The 21,619-nt window shown below is 40.8% G+C and overlaps 1 protein-coding gene across 10 annotated transcripts in view; it reads left to right on the plus strand.

Annotated features, from left to right (window-relative positions):
• TBC1D1 (TBC1 domain family member 1) overlaps window positions 1–21,619 on the plus strand; it is a 191,676-nt gene that overhangs the window by 103,595 nt on the left and 66,462 nt on the right. For all 10 annotated transcript variants that reach the window (XM_019480505.2, XM_019480526.2, XM_019480519.2 and 7 more), the window contains 7 exons: window positions 368–457; window positions 4,346–4,450; window positions 4,939–5,071; window positions 7,089–7,180; window positions 11,627–11,737; window positions 15,222–15,350; window positions 18,458–18,544. In XM_019480505.2, coding sequence (XP_019336050.2) covers window positions 368–457; window positions 4,346–4,450; window positions 4,939–5,071; window positions 7,089–7,180; window positions 11,627–11,737; window positions 15,222–15,350; window positions 18,458–18,544 — 747 coding nt within the window. The remainder of the gene's footprint in view (window positions 1–367; window positions 458–4,345; window positions 4,451–4,938; window positions 5,072–7,088; window positions 7,181–11,626; window positions 11,738–15,221; window positions 15,351–18,457; window positions 18,545–21,619) is intronic.

Consider the following 21,619-nt stretch of genomic DNA (forward strand, 5'->3'; position numbering starts at 1 on the left):
TTTGAAAAATTGTCATGCCAAGTCTGCCGAATTCCTTGCCTGAAATCTAGTTTTACAGTTGTCTAGTTAAATGCAATTCCTTTACGGTTTCCTTTGCCTTACACAAAACAAAATTCCAATTCAGTATTTTTGCAATGCTGTAAAGTGAGTAGCAAGCAAGGTCAAACCTTGCATGAATATATTCTCTCCTTCATTCATGGAAAATGTGATATCTATTTTACTAGTATCAATACATCTCTGTTCCTTTAAAGTGTAAAATAGAATAAATATTGAGAGTGCTTATGTCTGGGAACCATTTTTGCAGTTGGAACAAATCTGATGCGTTTTCAATGCTAAATAACTTTCTCTTTTCGTTAACTTTTTTTAGATTGGCCAGTCTGAGGTGTACCTCATCAGCCCAGACACAAAAAAGGTAGCACTTGAGAAAAGCTTTAAGGAAATTTCATTTTGCTCTCAGGTAAATTGGTGGTATATTAATTTGGGGGCTTCTCTCATTACCTTCTGTTAATTAGTGATTTCATGAGGCTTTTAATTTTGTGTTTAATAGTTATTCTTGTATTCTCTGAAGTCAAGGCTTGGTCAATAAGAAGCTATTGGATTAAGTTCTGTTTTCAAGTTTCAGGAGAAGGATTCACTCTTTTGCAAGTCTAGAATTCATGTGGCCATTTCCGGGCATTTTAATGTAATAATGCCTGAACAGACCATTGAATGTTACTGAACATTATCTTTGTAAATACCATGTTTAGATGCATAGCACATGCACTGTTCATCTAAAAATTAGCCCTCCAAAATTGGGGGGATGTCTTAAGCAGGGAGGCTGATTTCTGTGCCACACAAACCTGTGCCACAAACTGACTAGGCGCAGCCTATCTGGCTCACAGGACAAAAAGATAGAGCACCACTGATCTAAATTTTTGATAAGGGGTTTCAGGTATAGCTGCACTGAAGGGGCCTTGTTACACAGTAATTTTACGAAGCTTTTGGAGCTCTTAACTCCTGGTTTGGCTGCACATTAACACCTTTTAAGTGGTTTAAAGCACTTGTTATTCATCTTTAAATTAGGCCATTCCAGGGCAGGATTATCTCTAATCTACCTAATTTTGCTCCTGTTCCATTAAGGTGTGGCCACTCCCTACAGCTGTTCTGCTCAAGTTGAAAACCTCCAGCATCCCAGGATGCAGTGGCCCCTCCTGAGTCCGGGCAAGTGGGGATGCTGGGGCACAGTGGGGCTGGGCACGGTGCCTTTCCCCCTGGGCATGTCAGGCAGAGCAAACACTGAAGCTCCAGAGCACCTGGCAGCTGCAGTGCCTCCTACTACTGCTCAGACTGGCAGAGCAAGCCAGTTTGAGGGGTGGCAGAAGGACCACCCCAATGCTGCCACTTGGACCAGGTCGCTCTGCTTGGTGAAAGCAGCAAGCTGGTCTGAGTGGCAGTGGGAAGCAGCACAGCCTCCAAGGGCTCTGGGGCTGTGATGCACACTCTGCCCAGGAGGAGCACTGAGCCAGTCCTGCCCCTAGCTCCTAGTTTTGCCCCTGGTCACCAAGCCTCGGTGTAGGTGAAGGACTGTCAGAGAGAGTATTTCGCCTTAAGGTGTGGCTGCTCCACTAAGCTGATTAACATTTGTGTGGCTTTCAGCATAAAATGTAATAAGGCCCAAGGTTATCAAAGCCAACATAGGACCAGTCACTGGACATTCCCTGCCCAACCCTATCCCAGTCTTTCCAGTTTTTCAAATTCTCAAATATCTTATGATCCACATTTTTGTAGACATTTTTCATAGGATGCTTTCTTTAAATAACTACACAATGTTGTAATATGTGTTACTTACCTCTTGATATATGCTGAGATTGTTATTTAAGGCATTACCTATACTTAGGGATTATCTTTACATAAACTTGTAGTTCTTTAAATTGAAGGAATATTTTTAATTGATTTTGTCAAACCAGAGTAGTCATCTGAGCAGATGCTCTTAAATCAGTTTAAGCCTCAAAGCCACTTCCTCAGGCAGAATCCTGACTCATTAGATGAAACCTTGTATCTTGCCTTCAAGATCAACTATTTTTTTCTCAGAATTAAATGGAAATTAGTTTCTGAATCAAGGCATGTCCCTCTCCCTGCAAAACTGTATTGATTAGGTGGTGTATGAGTTGAAGATACTAGGGCATATGCAGCAGCTCCTCATCTTTCTGATACTGGAAAGTGAGAGAAGAGGCAAAGGTTGCTGCCTCAGTTTCTCTGCTTTGATCTTGTTGTTCTAAGCAATTGGCATATTAAACAAGTATGCTCTCAAAGAATGGGAGTTTTGTGTATTTTAACAGGCTGGTTTGTTCACCCATTATGAGGTCTTGAGAGTGTGCCAGCTGTGTTTTGCATTATACCAACTTAAACTTCTCGTGCCCCGATCCAGCAAAGCCTTCAAAGATGTTCCTAGCCAAAGCCATGGGAAAAGTTGCATGCTTAAAGTAAATGGACAGTTAAATGATTTGCTAGTTAGGTGAGGAAAGATCTAGGAAGCCAGTATTTCATTTCCTCTACTGCTTGAGACTGGAGATATAGAGCATGATGTGATTGTGTCTGGGATCACAAATAATTCCTATGATTTTTGTTAATGGATTGCTTGGTACAGAAATTGGAATGTTAGTAACATTACAACCCATTCTAGTGGGATGAGCTGTTTTAGGGATGTGTATTTTAAACACATTTCAAAGAATAGTGGTTAATTCCTATTGTGTTTTATCAGGTTATTTAGAATCTGTGTAGAATTTCTATTTTCCCAGATCTGTAGCACAAGACCATGGAAGACCATGGCTCATTCAGACTCAGAAAGAGCTCAGATTTGTACCCAGTATGCAACATGCATAGTTCAGAGTAATCAACAGAAAAATTGCCTAGCTTTTATCTTTATCTCACTAACATTGCTACAAATAAGGAGTATACTGTTCTAAAGTTAGTGGACTTACACATACATAATTGAGAGCAGAATCATGCCTTGTATTTTCTATAACATACCATTATCCATTCAGGAATTATTATGGATAACAGAATAAAACCCTAAGATAGGCTGTGCTTTTAGTGGAAATTAGACTTTTAGAAACTCAGGATGCAGTGCTAGCTTGTCTTTCTAATTCTTTTGTTTTGCTGAAGTGTTAATACTAGATGTTTGCCTTTGTCATGATACTTTTATTTTAAAAATGAAATGAGTATGTAACTGTCATATTACAAGAAGCTGTGTATCTATTAAGTTACTTTTCTCAATTTAGCTGGTGCTTGCTAAAGGGTTGCTTATATTTATAGCAAGGAGATAATGCTATTCGGATTACTTTAGATGAATGGCTTTGATCTGCTGCATATATATGCTTTTTAGTGTTGCTGGTTGTTTTGTGGGTTCATATTTTATTATTTTACTCTCCTCATGATATAGTGACAAATTTCAGCCCTATAAGGAACACCAGAAACAGGACCTACTTGATAAAATCAGAATATTTATAATTTACTATGAATGATGTGAATCATGTACTGGTTTTGATATAATAAATCCAACCTTTTTTTGTTATCCTAATACCAAATTGGTTTCCATTACTGATCACATGCTGCTTTTGGCATCAGTTTAATAATAGACAATGTTTTTAATGAAGTTTCCTTGTATGCAGATATAAGATAAAGAGCTTTCATTCCCGTGCTGATTTTCCTCATCCCTCATCTTGTACTTGAGTAAATACAGGATTAGTTTTAGGAAGGAAGGAAACACCATGATAAAAAAAATAGGAATAAAAGCTGTACAGACGATCATCTCTCTCTTCTTAGTAAGCAGAGATAACTCTTGCTGATGAACATAATGAAAATGATAAACTACTTAGAACACTTAGTGAAAAGATCAGTCTTACAAAGGACAAGCAGAAGCAGGGAAATACTTTGGAAATTTCAGTAGACAGTCAATTTGGGAAAAATCTCTGCTTCCACTGAAATGTGAAAAATCTTGAACCTGAGACCTTTAAAACTATTATTGCATATAGGTTTTACATTGCCTCTCAAGTTTTCTGACACAACTTCAAAACCCTATGAAAATAATTTAAATCTTCATGGCCCCAATTCAAACACTGAACAGCAATCATCCCCTTTCCGATTCATGCAAGTGCTTCCCAAACTCACTACAGCTTGTTGCATTTGCAAAATGGTATTTTTTATTTAAATACATTAAAAAGTTGTGTGCAGTAGTGGTTTCTTTATGGGCTAGATCGATATTACATGGCGGGCGTGAGATACTTCATTTACCATAAAGTTGTTATGCTATTGGAATTATGTATATGGAGTCAGCATGAGACTGACTGCTGTTCTTTTGTGCCAGGGAATTAGACATGTGGACCATTTTGGGTTCATCTGCAGAGAATCTTCAGAAAGCGGAGGCTGCCACTTTGTCTGCTATGTGTTTCAGTGCACAGATGAAGCCCTGGTAAGCAATATAAATGAAGAGAACAATCTTGTACCTTGCTGAGAGGTTTCTTTGACTTAGTGCCTTCAGTTCCCATTGCCCTGGAACTGTACCCAAAATATAATTGTCCTTAAGATTGCAATGTAAAAAAAAATGTTAATGTTTGTTTGAGGCAGAAATAAGAATATTAAAACCAATGTAATCATTTTCCTTGATATTTTGGGTGACCATGGAACACTTCATTCTTAACAAAGTATTGAGTCAGATTATATGCAATAGAATTCCCATCAAAATGAATGGGGAGTCCTTAAAACTGACAGCAGTGTTGATTTTTAAAGTCAAAACTCCCTGTTCCACTATTAGTCATGTCATTGTCTCATTGATATGCTCTGCTCTGGAGCATAAATATTAACCTAAGATACCATTTCAAAGAAAAAGCACACCAACATAACTTTAACATAGTATAAGTTTTGTTCATTCACCTTGGTTTCTGTTGTTATTCTCTTTAGGTTGATGAAATCATGATGACTCTAAAACAGGCTTTCACTGTAGCTGCTGTGCAACAAACCTCCAGATCTCAGCTCCAGCTCTGTGAAGTATGTCCTATGCAAAGCCTGCATAAACTCTGTGAGAAGATAGAAGGTAGGTATTTATAAAGATGATACTGGCACCCTCAGAGTATCTTCTGACTGACTGCTCAGACTGAGAATTTTAGGTATAAAACACTTATATGCAAGAATATACATTTTCCTTAGGGCAGGGGCAGGCAATTATTTTGGGCAGAGGGCCGCTTACTGAGTTTTGGGAAGCTATCGAGGGCCACATCGCAGGCAGCCAGGGGCAGATAAATACTAATTTTCTAAACTTTTTAGGGGCCCCGTGGGCCAGATAGAATGGCCTGGCGGGCCACATCCGGCCCATGGGCCACATTTTGCCCACCCCTGCCTTAGGGTACTGATTTTTGTTGTGGGTTTTGAAGTCCAGACAGATTTTTTTTATTTTAAAAACTGCAGTATAAAGATAGATTATAGGAAAGAAGAATTGTCAAGCAAAAGCCAAATTCATTCATACTGTACTTTCAATTAATATTTAAAAAATCATAGCTATATACAAAATTGAATTGAAAAGTCTGGTTCTCTAATTATACACTAATAAAACTGGAAATCACTTTTACAAGATTTTTAAAAGAAGATATATTTCATTAGTTGTTAATGAATTCAGTTAAATTGGATAATGGTATTGGGCTACCATTAAGCGTGATTCCAGATATTGGATCTTTTAATGTATTTGTTGCATCTTTGATAGAAACAATGGAATTGCAGCCTATATCTGTTGTCCAGAAGAAATGTTGCAATTTCAGCAGCTTTCACAGCTAAGGATTTAGCTATTTAAGGTAGAGTGAGGATGAATAAGGTACAACAGCTGTCAAATCAAACTAGCAGTAGCTTATTGGACTAAGGCCTATCTAGAATTAATCTGTAGAATTACAGATAGATCTGTAGAACTGGAGAATTTCCAAAAATGCATTGCACTGTACTTTGTTTGGCCTTCTAAACAGCTCTGATTTTGAGGGCACTCAGGAGGACAGTTGAGTCTTATAGCCCATGTCAGGTAGCAGTTCCCTTAAACATGTTGCACTGCTCCCTGCATAGCTGCCACATGTAGACAACACTTGGTTAGGTTAATTAGTACTATTGAGAGACAGTGCCAGTTAGTTTGCCTCCATGCTAATTAGTCTATCAGTCATGCTTTGAAGATAGTTATGCTACTTCCTGTTTAGGATGCAGTTCACACAGAGCATTACTGGGTTTGATATGTTTTTTTGTGAAGTTCAGAAGCTTGGTGGTGATTTGTTACCAGCTTAATCTGGGACAACAGCTTGAATAATATATCTGAGTGACAGAGTTATCTGCTTTTAACTTTCAGTATATTTGGAAAATGCAATATACAGTGCATCTTAGTAAAACTCTTGAAGAAGCAAACTATGGACTAAGGCAGGGGTCAGGAACCTACCATCTGCTCTCATGCAGGAGGGTCTGCTTTGGCACAGGGCATCAATGGCACAGAGTTCTACTTTGCTCTCTGTAGTGCTCTCCTTCACTATGGAGTCTGTTGGTCTGCCACCTCTGTGCAGAGTGGTTGGAGATCAGCCATGAGTGTAAGTGCAGGCAGCTGGTCACTCTGGGAATATAGACTTCCAGCCCGTGGCAGGGACCAGGTGACAGAGTGGCCCAAATCAGCAAAAGGTTGCCTTCCTCTGGAATAAGGCATACACATGATTAAATAGTCAGTAGCAAATATTAATAAAAACTTGGTACAAAACACCAGTAAAGGCAGTCTGGTTAAGCTCCAACACATGGTATGTTCACTCTGTGTTTTATAATATTGGCATTTTCTAGGTTGACTAACAATTCTGATTGTTTTCTATTTCAGCGAAACTCCTTGTTGCAAAGGGTGTGTTTTCTCATACATATATGAATGTGTTCATATTTGCTTAGGTTAATGTAGCATTCTTCTAAAATAAGTGAAACAGATCAAGTTATTTAAACAACGTTGATGCAACCTTTGTTTAAGACCTCCAATAAAGATTATATGATAATTAAATTGTAGCAAATTAGGGCTTGGTTTATTGCTTTTTCTTTTGTTCCCCTCTTCCTAGGACTACATCCTTCTAAAACTAAACTAGAACTACAAAAGCATCTAACAACACTAAATAATCAGGAACAAGCCTCTGTTTTTGAGGAGGTTCAGGTAATCTTTGTGCTTTTTTTTCTTGTTTTACTAAGTTGTTGGTATGTGTTTTACTAAAATTTTTGTGTCAAGTGAAAACTTGCATAGACTGGAGAAATGGTCTCAGATCAATCAGATGAAATTTGACAAGGACAATTGAAAGGTTCTGCATTTGGTACAGAATAGCTGGGTGCACAAATACAGATTCGGGTGAGGGTGGACAAAATATGGCCTGCAGGCTGGATACGGCCTATGGAGAGACTTTGTCCAGCCCGTGGTGGGTCCCTCAGTCCCACCTGGCTTAGACTGCATCTAGCCCATGGCATGTCCCACCACCCCTGGGCATGCAGCAGGGCTGGGGTGGGTCTGGAGCTAGACTCCATTTCTAGGCAACCGAGGCCACAGCAGCTCCTTCTGGCTGCTGCGCTGACCCCATGCATATTGGCAGGAAACATCTGCACAGCCGCGGCCCAGGCCCAATCCACACCATGCCCACTCTGGACCCACCCCAACTAGGGCAAACCACCTGGGACCCAGGTGCACAGCCCTAGCCTCAAGCTACCCTTTGCCTGCTCTGGACCCGCCCACCCACAAGAAACAACATCCGGGCTGCCCTGCAGCTCCTCTCCACTGCCATCACCACCAGCACTGCCCAGAGGGGCAGCAGTGCAGTGGAGAGGAGCTGCAGAGCAGCCCAGCCCAGGCGCTGGCTCCAGGTGGCTACAGCAAGAAGGTCCCAGCAGCAGTAAAGGGAAGGTTGCTGCTTTTCCCTTGCACCCAACAGCAGCTTCTGCAGGCTACCATCACTGTCGCTGTTGCTCAGCACGGGCGGGCTGGTCTGGAGCAGGTTCAGGCATGCTGGAGTCGTGGCTGTGCACATGCATCCCAGCTGGTCTGGACATGATCCACTCTGCAAGTCTGGAGTGGGCATGAGGCATGCCAGGGCCAGAGCTTGGGCACTGCTGGCAGTGGCAGGGAGGAGCCACAGGGCATGCGGGCTCTGGCCTGTTGTCGGGAGGCGATGCTGACCGACCCATGACAACAACCCAAAACTGCCTGTGTGGCCCATGGGCCCAAATAACGGCCCATCGCTGGATTAGGGAATGTTTGAATAAACTGGAGAACTACAGACAAGGATCCGTGGGATTACAGTGGACCATAAATTGCATATGAGCCAACAGTGTGCTCTTCTTGCAGAAAAAAGGCCAACATCATACTGGGTGGGATTAACAGGACTGTCACTTGCAAATCAAAGGCAGTGTATCTACCACTGTTCAGCACTGGTGAGGGATCACCTGGAGTACTCTGTTTAGTGTTGGGACCCAGATGTCAGGAAAGATGTGGATAGATGCAGAGAATGTCAACAATTATTTGAGGCCTGGGAAGCAAAATTTAACAGGAAAAAGGCTGCTAGAACTAGGGTTATTTAGTTTGGAGAAGCAAAGACTGAGGACCCTGCATGCCAGGATCGGCCCCACACCACCCTTGTTTAGTCACCTGTGTGCCAGGATTGGGCTCTGTGTGTCGGGTTTGGGTCCCAGCACTCTATTTCACCACTGCCCGGTGCCATGTGCCAGGATCAGCTCCGTTCAAGGCCAGCCTCATGCACATCCTTCATTGGTCTGGTGCACCAGGATCAGGCCCTGCATGCCAGGTTGGGCCCTGGTGCCCTGCGCTGGCCCAGGGCTCTGGGATGAGGCTCTTGTGTACTGGAATCGGGCCCCACACTGCCTTGCATTCCACATTTAGCCCATGGGACTTCCCACAGATCAGGAAATTTGGCAGCAGGGGAATGGCCACTGCTCTTCTGCCTCCACATTTTCTGATTTGTAGGGAAACTCACCTGCCAGATGACACAGCTCCAGAGGCCCACAGGCCAAGGGTTGAACACCCCTCAGATAGACTATTCTCTGTGGCCATAGGGGATAGAACTAGGAACAGTGGCCTCAAGTTGCAGTAGAGAAAATTTAGGTTGGAGATTAGGACAACTTTTCTGACCAGGCAAATGGTTAACTATTGGAATAGCTCACCTAGAGAAGCTGTGTAATCTCCATCCCTGGAAATTGCCAAGAACAGGTTAGACCAGTGGTGCTCACTGACTTGACCATTGGAGGAGGGGTGGGGATAGAGGTAGGGGAGGAGGGAGGTTAAGAGTCCTGGATGCCTGGGAATTTGGCAGCAGGGGAGAAGAGGTAGTATTAATGGCTGCTGCTTTCCCCTCCCCACACACCAAATTTCCCAATTTATCAGGAGCTTCATGGGCCACGTGCTAGCTCTACAGGCTGGGTTTGGCCTACTGTCTGGGGGTTAAGCATGCCTGAGTTAGTGGTGCTTTGTTGGGATGGTTTAGTTATGGATGATCCTGCTCTGACCAGGGAACTAGACTATTTGACATCATGAGGCCCCTTCAATTACTACTTTCTTACAGTCCTACAATCCTAGATTTTTTTTCATTTTCCTGAGAATTGTCACTTTAGTTTATCACAACAGTTTGTGACAGTCTGGAAAGCAACCTATATTTAATTACTTTTTCATTCATAGAACTTGTCAAAAACACTCAATCTAAACTGCATTTCAATAGAAAAATTGAATTTTTTGATTCAACTATTCATTTCACTAAGACTGTGCTTACTTTAGAAAGCTTTAACTTTTCATTAGGAAACTGAACATTCAGTATTCTATGCCAAATACAAAATCTTTCAAAAGCTTTGATATTTTTGATGAACATGAAGTATGTCAACATTCCTGAATTAAGTTGTATGATTTCAGCAGGACGGTTAACCCAAAAATAAATACCTCAGTTTGTTGAACCAGTTAGAAAAGTTGTTGTACTTCCACCTTAAATGCTTTCTTCCTCATCTGCCATAGTGTAAGCACAGTCGTTTTGCTTATAAAGGAATTTATGAAATTTTGGAAAAATAACTTGAAATTGGGAATTTGAAGGTGAATGTTTGTGAATGGGATGAAGGTTAGTAAGGAGGAAAACCTAATTGTTGGTTTAGTGTTGAAAATCAGCAAATGTTGTTTTGTTATACTACTTCCACCGTCTTTTTAGGATGTCAGTGTTTTCTGTATCGTTTGTCTTACTTGTGGCTGTTAATCACCCATTACTCTATTTGGAGGTTTAGATAACTGTTTATTTCAGTAAGTTAAAGTTTACCCATTTGCAATGAGGTGTCTAAGAAAATAACTTATTGTTACTAAGTGCATTTTAATTTAAGCCTCTAAAATGATTCAGTGGATGAAACTTAGTATAAAACATGTTTCTTTTTCAGACATTTTTAATAGTAATTTTTCAGCCTGTGACTTCAGGTTCAGTGTCTGTAATGCTCAATATGGTATTATCCTGATTTTCTGTTTTGAGATGATTATCTTTCTAAAAATATTTAACTGATCCCACTTACTCACTGTGACATTCAATATTTGTATCTAGTATATACCCTATGAATTTTAGCAGTACTCTTATGAAGTTCAAAAATTTTTAGTTTCAGCTTTATATACAGCTTTATATACTTTATACATGTATATGTACTGTATACATGTATATGTGCACACTCAGTAGTGAGTTGTCATTTTAAAAAACTTTGTTCTAATAATTCTAAGCAAAATACAAATATGAATAAGAAAAGCTCAGTAATTTTAATCGTATAGCCCATTAGATATTCCTTACTCCTAGATTATACTTGATGTACATACAATCCATGTTTTTATCTGTTCTGCCACCTTTAGTTCAGTAATTCATCATTCCTGTAACCAAAAGGAATATTTTAATAAGTGACTTATCATTAACTAATTTTTGGTCACTAACATTTAGAACACTGTAACTTTAAAACATTGATGTCATAACAGTGGTATGATGTTTTTACTTTTATTTGTCACTAATTTATTTGTTTCTATTGTCTTATGATTTAAGTAACCCTCTGGAAAGTTCAAGTACTGCATTGAGTATTTACTATAATTTAAACTATACAAATATTTTAGAAACATAAACCTCTGTAGAACATAAAGATGTCTTAATTTTTAAAAGGAGAAACAATGTAATTTTAAAAATCATATTTTACAGAAATGATTTTGTTAAAAGTGAATTTTTTTATAATGAAAGTTAGATCCATAGTAGAAAGTTCATATAGATCTCAGTAAATGATAAATACTGCATAAACAGTAAAGAACTGAAACCATAGCTTTATTTAAAATATTATCTTTTAAAGATTCCCCCTCCTCCCACTGAAATATGCTTCCATTGCTTCAGTGCCTTACATTCAGCAATTAACCTCAATACTGGCATTTGTAAAATATGATTAAAATAGTTACCTAAGCAGATTGTTTCATTACTTGAATCACTGGCACTCTCTAGTGGAGTCATAGGGTAGCATCAACTAGATTATATTAAATCACAGAAGTAAAAAAGGGAAATAATATGCAGAGTTGTATAATAATATAGTTCTATTTTTTTGTGCTGCTTTACAGAAATTAAGACCAAGAAATGATCAAAAAGAGAATGAGGTAATTATCTCTGTTCTGAGATATATGTATGAAGAAAAACAGAAGGATCATGTTCATGTTGGGGAAGCAAAGCCGGTATGTGGTCTTATGCTTAAAAAGATTTCATATTTTGATTTTCTTTCCTTTTCACTTTTAAAGAATTCATTTCCATCTTTGACATTGTCTAAATTTTAAACTAATACTAAAAGGGAAAAAAGTGGAAATAAACTCTTTTGCTTTGTGACATAAGCCAACGACGGTGATGTTTTTTGAATCTGCCTTTCTAGTATCTGGTACTGTCAGATAAAGCATTAGCTAGCTATGTAGCACTAGACTAGATCATAGGTCAGCAACCTTTTAGGAGCAACAAGTTTGTGACCCAGCAGTCACCGCTTTTTCTCCCACCACTGAATTGTCCTTGATTCTCTCCTCTGAACTAAATTGCTTATCAGGCAAATGGATTAGATAGATCCACTGATCTTTCAAATTTGGCTACTGTTATGTTCTCAGTATAATTATGTTCTCAATTATGTCTTCACTCACATAGTTATAATAAATGTTGCATTCTGTCACAGTTAGTTCTGCATAATCTTAAAAAGACTCTCCCATCTGTTTCTGGCTCCCTGCCAGTCCCGGTTTGAACTTAATGGCCTGTCAAACCCAATGTCTATCAAACTCACAGGAATATATTCTGATTTAAATACTGATTTTAAAATTTACCCAGTAATTTGGAAGTTGTTTCTTTCTGTGCAAAGATCATTGGAGACTGATGTAAGCAGGGATTGTTAATAAACGTTGATGCAGAATTGACAAACGAGACCGTTGTTCATTTGGGAAAGGAATGACGATATTTGGTGTTTAAGCGTCTCGGGAAGAGACAAAGCAGCCACAAAGCAACTTATGTATAATATGCATAGACCTGTTACTGACAGAGTACTGTGTTCAAACTACATAGCTAAGATACTCAAAAGAGCAGTGATTTTTGTGTGTCAATTTTGTGTGTTCAGTTTGAAAAACTGATTTTTCAAAGGGGATGAGCACTTAGCTTGAAAACATGGAAGGTGACTGTCAGCCTGAAAACCAGGACAACCCAAACCACCTGTCACTTTTTGAAATTTGTGGCTAACTTACCCTTTAGTTTCTACCAACAGTAAGAAATATATTACAATGCCCCTCTCTCCCTGCTGGGTAAAAATGTATGAACCAAAGTGGTGGTTGGTAACGTTTTCTGGTGATGAGCAAAAATGGTAAACTGGGGTCCAAGGTAAGCTGGAGCTAGGACCCGGCTGCCACCACTACCGCTTCTCCCCAACACCCAGCTGTGGTGCAGCATGTGCAAAGCTCTACCACATCACACAGACAAAGCCCTCTGCTACTGTTGACACTCTAGCTCCTTGGCCTGGTTCTAGCCCGTAGGCTATAGGTTTCTGACCCCTGAATTAAAGTATGAGCTCACAAAGAGTTAAATTCTCTCTGTAGCTGGTGTGTGCAGTCACTTGGAACTCTGCCTAAGGTAATTTATTCAGGCCCACAAAGCATGACATATTTGGAGATCCTTAATGTTGTTTTATGTTTCATTTGGGTATATTACCAGAAATATGCTAGAAAAATATTAGGAAGAACAGCATAGGCTTAGGTAAGATGGGGAAAGAGGAGAAATACCCCCTTGTTAAAGAATGTGAAATAATTTCAGTTGAGCTAGTGGCAGTTATTTTTAGCAAATGGGTTCATATTATTACAGGGTTGAAAGCAAGATAATATTTTAGTATAAAATTTTTATGCAATTTGAATACTGCTGAGACATGATATAGTATGTTTTCTTAGGTCCTCAAACCAAAAACGTATAATTTGACACTTGGAAAGATGGCAGCATTCCATCAGGAAAGCTGACTTTCCCCTCAACCCACTGGGCACGTCCACGGTTTTGTGGTATGTGGCGCTGCAAACATGTTTGCAGAGCCATATACCGCACAGTCCTGTGTTCTCTGCAGTGCAAAGGTGCGCTGCCCAAGCGTGCACTGTGCCGGGTTTTTTTTCTGCAGATTTTTTTGACCTCTGGATATTCAGGGGTCAAAAACAAACACGTGAAAAAAAAAACAGAGTAACACATGCTTGGCCAGTGCGTGACGCTGAAAAGCAAAGTTGGGCCTACCAGGGACGCTCCCTACTGCCAGCCAGGCTGTGTGTGGCAGAATCACCATAGCTGCAGCCCTTGGAGGACCCCAGGACCCCAGGTAAGGTTGCAGTAGCCAGCCCAGTGCTGGCCCCAGCCTCCCCTACCCCACCTGGTGCACCTTGCTGCGTGTCAAAGCATGCATGGCATGGGTACACCGCCGCTACTTGTCTCTGGGGAACCAAACATCCATGAATGTCTGGATGCGCCCTATTTGTCTTAATTCTTCATTTCATATCTCCTTTTCATTGTTCATCTTTAGAGCTGTGTAAGAGTAGATATCCTTGGATTTATATTTGAGGACTTATTTTCTGAGGTAGTCAACCCGAAATACCTTACAGTTTTTTACTTGCTCTATTTGCTAGTTATCCTTGATTTTTTAATAATATTGAGCAATTACTTTGATCAAGCTCATAATTTTAAATTAGAAAAATATAAACAGCTGTGAGTTAAAAGCAAGTGTTTTGTTTTGTTTTTTAACTAAAACTTCCTTCCACAATGTGTTTTCCATCAGAAGACAACTGCAGAATGCTTCCAGCCAAATCACTTGCTATTTAGGAGTGAAAAGGATTAAATTAGAGGATAATTATCTTCTTCTCAGATGTTTGGAAATTGGAAATTTTGTTTTAAATCAGCAACAGCCCAGAATGGTTATGCCCAAAGTTTGCTATTATCTGACATATCTTCAGTTGTCCATATAGTACCACCTGATCTGTAATGGTCATGCATTCATATCTCTGAGATTTAGAGTTGCCATTAGTGTTGGCAGGTCAAAACAGAAAATCAGGTCTCATCGATACAGAGAACTGTGGCCTTGTACAGGCTCTGATTTGGCTGTATTTTTTTTCTTTAAATATACATCTCTTAGTTGTCTATTCTTCTTATTGTGTGAGAATTCCCACTGCTGATGTATGTGCCAGTGTTAAATCACTGCACATTTTCCTCAGCCTCAGAGTTCTCTGTATCCTAATAAATTAAGTTTTGGAGATCTAGGGGGGAGGGTACTGGTGTGAGCTATTAAAGATGATCAGTCTAGTCTAATTTGGGGTTCAAAGCAAACCATTACTCTCCAAAATGTTGAATCTATTTCTCTTTTGCTTACAGTGGGTAAAATTGTGCTATTTGAGGTAAATAGGTAAAGGGAGCCATATTTTGGTTATGAAGTACCAGGACTCCTAGTGCTCATGACACATCACTTTAACAGTTTCATTTGAAAAAGGGATTCAATTCCTTGTTCTTATAATAGATCACTTCCATAGTTGGTGAAAAACAGTGAATGAGTGGTTTGAGAGCTGAGAAGTGGTTTTGGCATAGAAAAACTAGGACATGTGCTCCTAGGAAATTGAAGATTTTTCACTGCATTCTATACTTACCTGTATTTTGTATGTTTTTTTAATTACTTAACAGACTTCACAACCCTCTACAGAGAATGCTGGAAATGAAATCCCGAGTAGTGCTTCCAGGTTCAGGCTAGATATGTTGAAGAGCAAAGCTAAAAGGTCCCTGACAGAATCATTAGAGAGTATTTTATCACGGGTAAGCATATTCATTTTTGTTGACTGGAACCCTGACAGCATTGTTCTAGTTATCTGAGTGACAGATATACAATATGCATCTCATTTTTATTATCTTTCAAATAAGCTGTTAAGCAACTTGGCAAAGAGAGAGTGTTAAAAACATGCTATGCTAAGGACAAAATTTAAGCAAGGATTTTTCAGAGAAAATAATACCTTGCCAAGACCTAAAAGAAGTGAACAAACTAGTAGATAAAGAAGTAGTAAATGTAAGTTTATGTAGGGTTTTTTTCTAAAACCTCTGACAAAGTCAATCAGAGGTGGCTATAAAAAGTAATCATAGCTTTGGGATTACAAGTCAGGATTGTAAGGAACTTTAGAAGACTCCAACATATCATACTGCCCAAATGCCCACAGATAACAGGTGAAATTTGGGGTAAAAAAGTAGCGAGTGAATACACATTTGAAGGAAGGAATAATTTAAGCTTCTACATGTTAATGATTTTAAAATTAACTGTAAATATACTGGGGAAAAATTACATCTTGTAGATGTCCAGCTGAAAATATTAGCTCAGTATTCCCCAAGAGGAAAAAAAAAAAAGTAATTGTGCTGTTTGGCCAGGGGTGGGCAAAAAGGTAGATCCAGCTGGCACCCGGACTCTGCTTCCCAGCAGCCCTTGCCCACATCACTGTGGCTGGTTTCCATGGAGACTAGCCCCAGCAGCAGCAGTGGGACCTGCAGCTGGGTGGGGAGCTGCTCTGTGGTTGGGAATTTGCAGTCGAGACAGCATGGTCCAGAACTGGGGCAGAGCCGCAATCTGCTGCCTGCACGCCCCTGTCCCAGCTCCTGACCGCACTGTCGCTGCCGCAAGATCCCAGCCCCAGAGCAACTGGAGCTAGTCTCCATGGAAACCCTGGCCCCTGCACTGCCATGGTGCTGCCGCTGCTGGGGTCTCCATGGAAATGGGCCGCAGTAATGTGGCAGGGACTGCTGGGAAACAGAGTCTGCTGCCGGCCAGACTTTGCCTGTCCCTGTGTTGGGCTGTATTAAAAATAAAAATCTTGAAAAAAGTTGAACGTCACCCTTTAAATCCCTGGAACGCCACCCCTCTGCCATCTGTTTTGTCTGCTGTCTCAGAAACAGGATATAGCACAAAGTAGAAAAAGTCCACAAAAAATTATGACACAAATTAGGAGCTTGGAAACATTTCTGTATGATGTGAAATGAAAGGGAAACAGGATGACTTTGCTTAAAGAGGAGATAAATAATTCCTATTTCAAGGGTAAGGGAATATGCAACTAAATGAAGGCAGGTTTACATTTGGAGCACTTTGTTAATCTAGATATGCCAGTATACTGTACTGTAGTATGGATGCAGCTTCAACTGACAAAAACTGACATTTTTACTGATATATCTTATTACAGGCCCCCTTTCTTTTTCTTACCCATTACCCAAGCAAAATAAACTATCCTGTCAGAAGCCTACTTTGCCATCTCTAGGAGGGACTTTTTAGTACTACATCTATAGTGGTCAAACCATGCCTGATCTGACCCCTAAATGATATATGGTAGCTTAGGGATGTAGATGTGGGAGATAGATACTGGTGTAGTGCTATGAACAAAACCCTCTAGGGTGAATGCAGTCATCACTGTCCCTGGACAGTATGGGAAGTATTTCCTGACTGCTCTTGCTGCTCTGCTCCCTCCTGAACCAGACCAGGGGTGGGGCAGGGGGTTTGTACCAGCATTCGTTCTTGTAAGAAAAAGTTTCTCTTGCAAGGAAGATCTTTAAGGTTGACAATTGAAAGATCTTTCTCCTAAAGCAGGCATGTTTCACCTGCGAAAACTGAGTGAACACTGTGTAGGCAACCCCTGCTTAGCGCTCTTAATTGGTTCCTGAAAAACAAAGCATTAAGCGAAATGAGTGTTAAGCAAAACTGAAAGTTTTTGATGACCCAAGATGGTGACTGCAAGTGTTTTTAATAACCCAAGATGGCAACTGTAAGCTTTATAATGAAACTCCCTGAGCGCTAAGTGGAATCGGGTATCAATTTTAAAAAAGCGTTGTAGCGAAATAGCGCTACGTGGGGGTTGCCTGTATACTCATCGTTTTTACCAAAAAAGCAGCAATTCTGCCAGCAGAAATACACACCTGCATGTGGCTGCTGCATAAAACTGCTTATACTGATTTAGCTTGCAACAGTTGCTAAGTCTGGTATTAGCTATGCACAGATTTATACTGGTATAAGTACATTGACAAAAGGGCTTTCATTGCATCATCCTTGTGGTTAAAACTTCTACCTGTAGACCAGACGTGATGCAAAACATTTAGTAAGATCAAACAAGTTATGTTTATTGCTGTGAATAACAGTAATCCCAACTGAACTGTAGATGGACCAAAATTTCATACAACAGATTTACCTTTGTGCTTCAGAACAAAAGCCACCTTGTAACTCTCAGGAGTTAGAATGAAGTTTGCTCCACAGGCCTGTTAGTGCATAACTATTAAGTTGCCAGGCAATCCTTTGAGTCCTTTACTAAAGGCCTTGAAACATTATACCAAACTCTGTGACTCTTTACTCTGGTTTGGGATCATAGAAATCACAATATCAGAAGTGATGTTCTTCTGTGTAGTGTTTTGATATACTGTTTAGTCCTTCCTATTTGTTATCTAATTCAGATTTTTGTACCATGATGGATGGGATCTAGTATGAAATGTCCTGTAGGATCCCGCGGATGTGCTGTGATAGTATTTGCAATTTAATTCAGGCACACAATTACTTAAACTCTCTCTGTCTCTCTCACTTGCGCAAGGGGTGTGTGTGTGTGTGTGTGTGTGTGTGTGTGTGTGTGTGTGTGTGTGTGTGTGTGTTGGAGGTTATGATGCAAGCAACAGCACACTTGCCTGGAAAAAAAATTGACATGCACAAATGTATTGATTGCTGGAATCCTTAAAATTATCAGTGACCTTCTTGAAGGAAGCAGCTGTTTCTTATGTAGAGGGTGGGTACTCCTAGGCACTTCAAAAAATTAAATTTGATACCGACGGGATCTCTTACTTGACAGGTCCAGCAAGGCTTTTCTGTTAGAATTCATCAATATAATAAATATACTTTATTTTTTTTATAGGGTAACAAATCCAAAGGTTCACTAGAAAGTTCTGGCAGTGTGGATTTGGACAGCTCTTTATCCAGTACATTAAGCAGCACAAGTAAAGTAAGTGATGAACTACATACTGATACCTCTATTTAATAGGTAATATGTATAGGGAGGGATATGAAAGGTATTTAGAGATATTAGGTGTGTGACCAATATATTTTCATTTCTTATTGTTGATATTTTTTCCTGTAAAACACTCGACTAAATCATATGGGGGAAAAGAAAGAAAACAGGACAATAAAAATATAGCTACAACATTAATGTGTTTAAAATAGGTAGTAGAAAAGCTTTCCTTCCAACCAATGGAGCACCGATTTTTCTTTAATTTTTTTGTTTGTAAGAACAAGAGATAATATATTAACTTTTATGGTAAAACTTCTGTGTAAATGGGTTCCTGTAGTCAAAAACACTTACTTTTCTGTTACTGTTGTGACAATTACCTGTCTCTATTTATTTGCCCCTTTCTTATTTTGAGTTATCCTCAAAACTGACTAGGACAAATACTACTCTCAAATTATCTTTTTTTCTCCTCTATAAAGCATAGATATAATTAGTTGCAGCTCATAGCCCATTCATAATGACCCTGAAATCCAGGTAACTTATTTAAAGACAAGGTTTTTTCCCATTCAACATGGGACATGGGGTAGGGGCAGTGGCTGCAGCCTTAGATTAGAATAAAAGCAGGTGTGGGAGGGCAGGCAGTGGCTGCAGCCCCAACTCCAGTCCTGGATTCAGAGTCAGAGCCTCAGTTGCTGCCCCCTGCCATCTGCTCCCCTCCCCTGCTCCTCTCCACCACAGCTTACTCTCCCATTGCATCTTTGGCTCCAACTGGAGCCCTGCTGTGGCCTGAGGCAGGGAGCACAGACCACATCCTGCCTCCAGCCCCCACCCAGCTATGCAGTAGCAGAAGCAGCAGTGGGGGAAGCTCTGGTGCAATCTCCGGGGCTGGTGCTGGGATCAGAGTTGTCACTCCCACCACTTCTGCTGCCTGGCCAGGTTGGGGCCAGAGGCAGCACGTGCTTTGTGCTTCCTGCCCCAGGCTGGGGCGGGACTCTAGCTGGAGCTGGAGGTTTGATGGGAAGGTAGGAATGGGAAAAGGGTGGGCAGGCATGGTGGGGGGTGGGGTGGAAAGGGTGCAGAGCAGGTGGCAAGAGAGACAAGTGACAAGGTGCGGGAGGGTGCCGGCACTGTGGTGAGAGCAAGTGGTGAGGGTTTTAGGCGGTAGGTGTGTGCAGGCATGGAGGTATGCAGGCACCAGTGGGGCAAGTAGTGGGGACAGGTGGCAGGGGGCAGGCCACTTGACTCACCTGAAGCTTGGCCCCTTGCTGCAGTGGTGGGGGGATACATTTTAAGATGACCCTCTAATAACTAGATTCTAGACATAGAAAATTATAACACTTTTATACATTTTCCATGTCTAGAATATAATTATTGGGGAATCATTGTAAATTCAGTCATTTTGGATGTGGGCAAATATGGTAATTGTTTCAGTTACCAAGACAAATACTATATTTTCTGACATACAACATACTGCAGAATATAATACATACTTTAGTTTTGAAAAGTCTAAAGAAGAGAAAAAGATTCTTCCAGAGCGATGTAAAGCAAGGACAGAGCCTAATCTTCAGCTGACTCCCCTTCTCTTTCCTACTTAACTAAAGCTGAAACTCTGATGCAGCAGTTCTCAACCAGGCACAGCAAACCCCATTCAGGAGTGCTGCAGTGGAGGTACTGTTGCCAAGGAGGCAGCCAGATAAAACTGCCTCGTGCATTCCTGCTGCACTGGCTCTCCTATCAGCATAATGCAGGCAGGAGTTGGCTCGGCTGTTGCCTTTCCCATTTCAGCCTCTTCCACGCACCTCCTGGAAACAGAGGTGCACAGGGTGGTTCCACTTAACCCACAGAAACTAAGCACACTTACTGCAGCCCTTCCTGGGCTGGTTGTACAGCAGGCATGTGGGACAGTTTTATCTGGAGGTAGCAACACCCAGTTGAGAGGCATTGAGGTAAATTGAGGCAGCACCAACAGTGCTTCTCAACCACATCAAAGAAAAAGTTGAGCCACTGCTCTAGCTGCTGCTGAAGTCTAATCTCCAGGGGTGGACCTGTGATTTTAAAAAGTGTTCAAGAATCTTCAAGACTGTGAAGCTGGAAGAGATCTGTAGCAGCTAACAGGTAGAAAGTTTAGTTTGATTAGTAAAACATGAAGATCTTTAAAAAGGAAAGATGATAACACCACTGTTAAGGCCCCTGGGATTCAAAGCCTGATCGACAGCACCCACTAGCAGAGAACCAGGCTACAGTACTACCAGGAGACTAGCCATGCACTTGCTCCAGCTCAGCCTTGGCCTTCCCATGAGTTTCCTAATGGGATCTAGGTGACCTGGGATAACCAATGGAGGCTACAAACCCCTGATGGAAGGTTTTATGAAACCCTTCCAATTCCTGCAGGACCTTGTCCCTGCAGCAGTTCTCCTAGTATGTCTGCTATAGACTTTGCCTGACTCCTGTCCTGGACCTCCTGGCCCTGAACCCTGCCTTTGCTTCAAACCCTCCTGTCCTGCCTCCAGCCTTTCTCCAATCTGCTTCCTGTCTTGGACCTCAACACCTTGTTCCTGCTTACCCTGTCCTCTGTATTGGATTCTTCAGTTCCCAATCTATGGGCCCGCTTGGCCCCTGGCATGCGTTGGATCAAACTGACAACCAATATTGTGACCCTTGGTTTTTGCTTCTGAGCTTGATTGTATTATAGAGTATTGTCAACCCTCAGCTTCTGAACCCTGACTCCCCATCGTTGGATCATACCTGTGTCACTCTAGAGTGAAGAACAATGAAAAAAGAGTAATGCAACAGCTGCTGCACTGTAGAGCAGAAATTAAAAAAGCATTCTTCTACCCCAATCAGCTTTCCCACTTAATACACCCCAGTTTGAGGGGAAAAGGTGTAGGTGTTGTGTGAGAGAAAGCAGAGCAGTAATAGCTTAATGTCTATAGCAGTGGTTCTCAACCTATTTAGAGTTGAGGCAGCCCACATTAGACTTGAGGCACCCCATGGAAAATGCCAGCTCTTAGTCTTCACTTGTGGTACTGTTTTTCTGTAGTCAAAAATCAATTTTACATTCTAAAAACTCAG

This window comes from Alligator mississippiensis, chromosome 2, assembly GCF_030867095.1.
Source record: "Alligator mississippiensis isolate rAllMis1 chromosome 2, rAllMis1, whole genome shotgun sequence".
NCBI lineage: Eukaryota > Metazoa > Chordata > Crocodylia > Alligatoridae > Alligator > Alligator mississippiensis.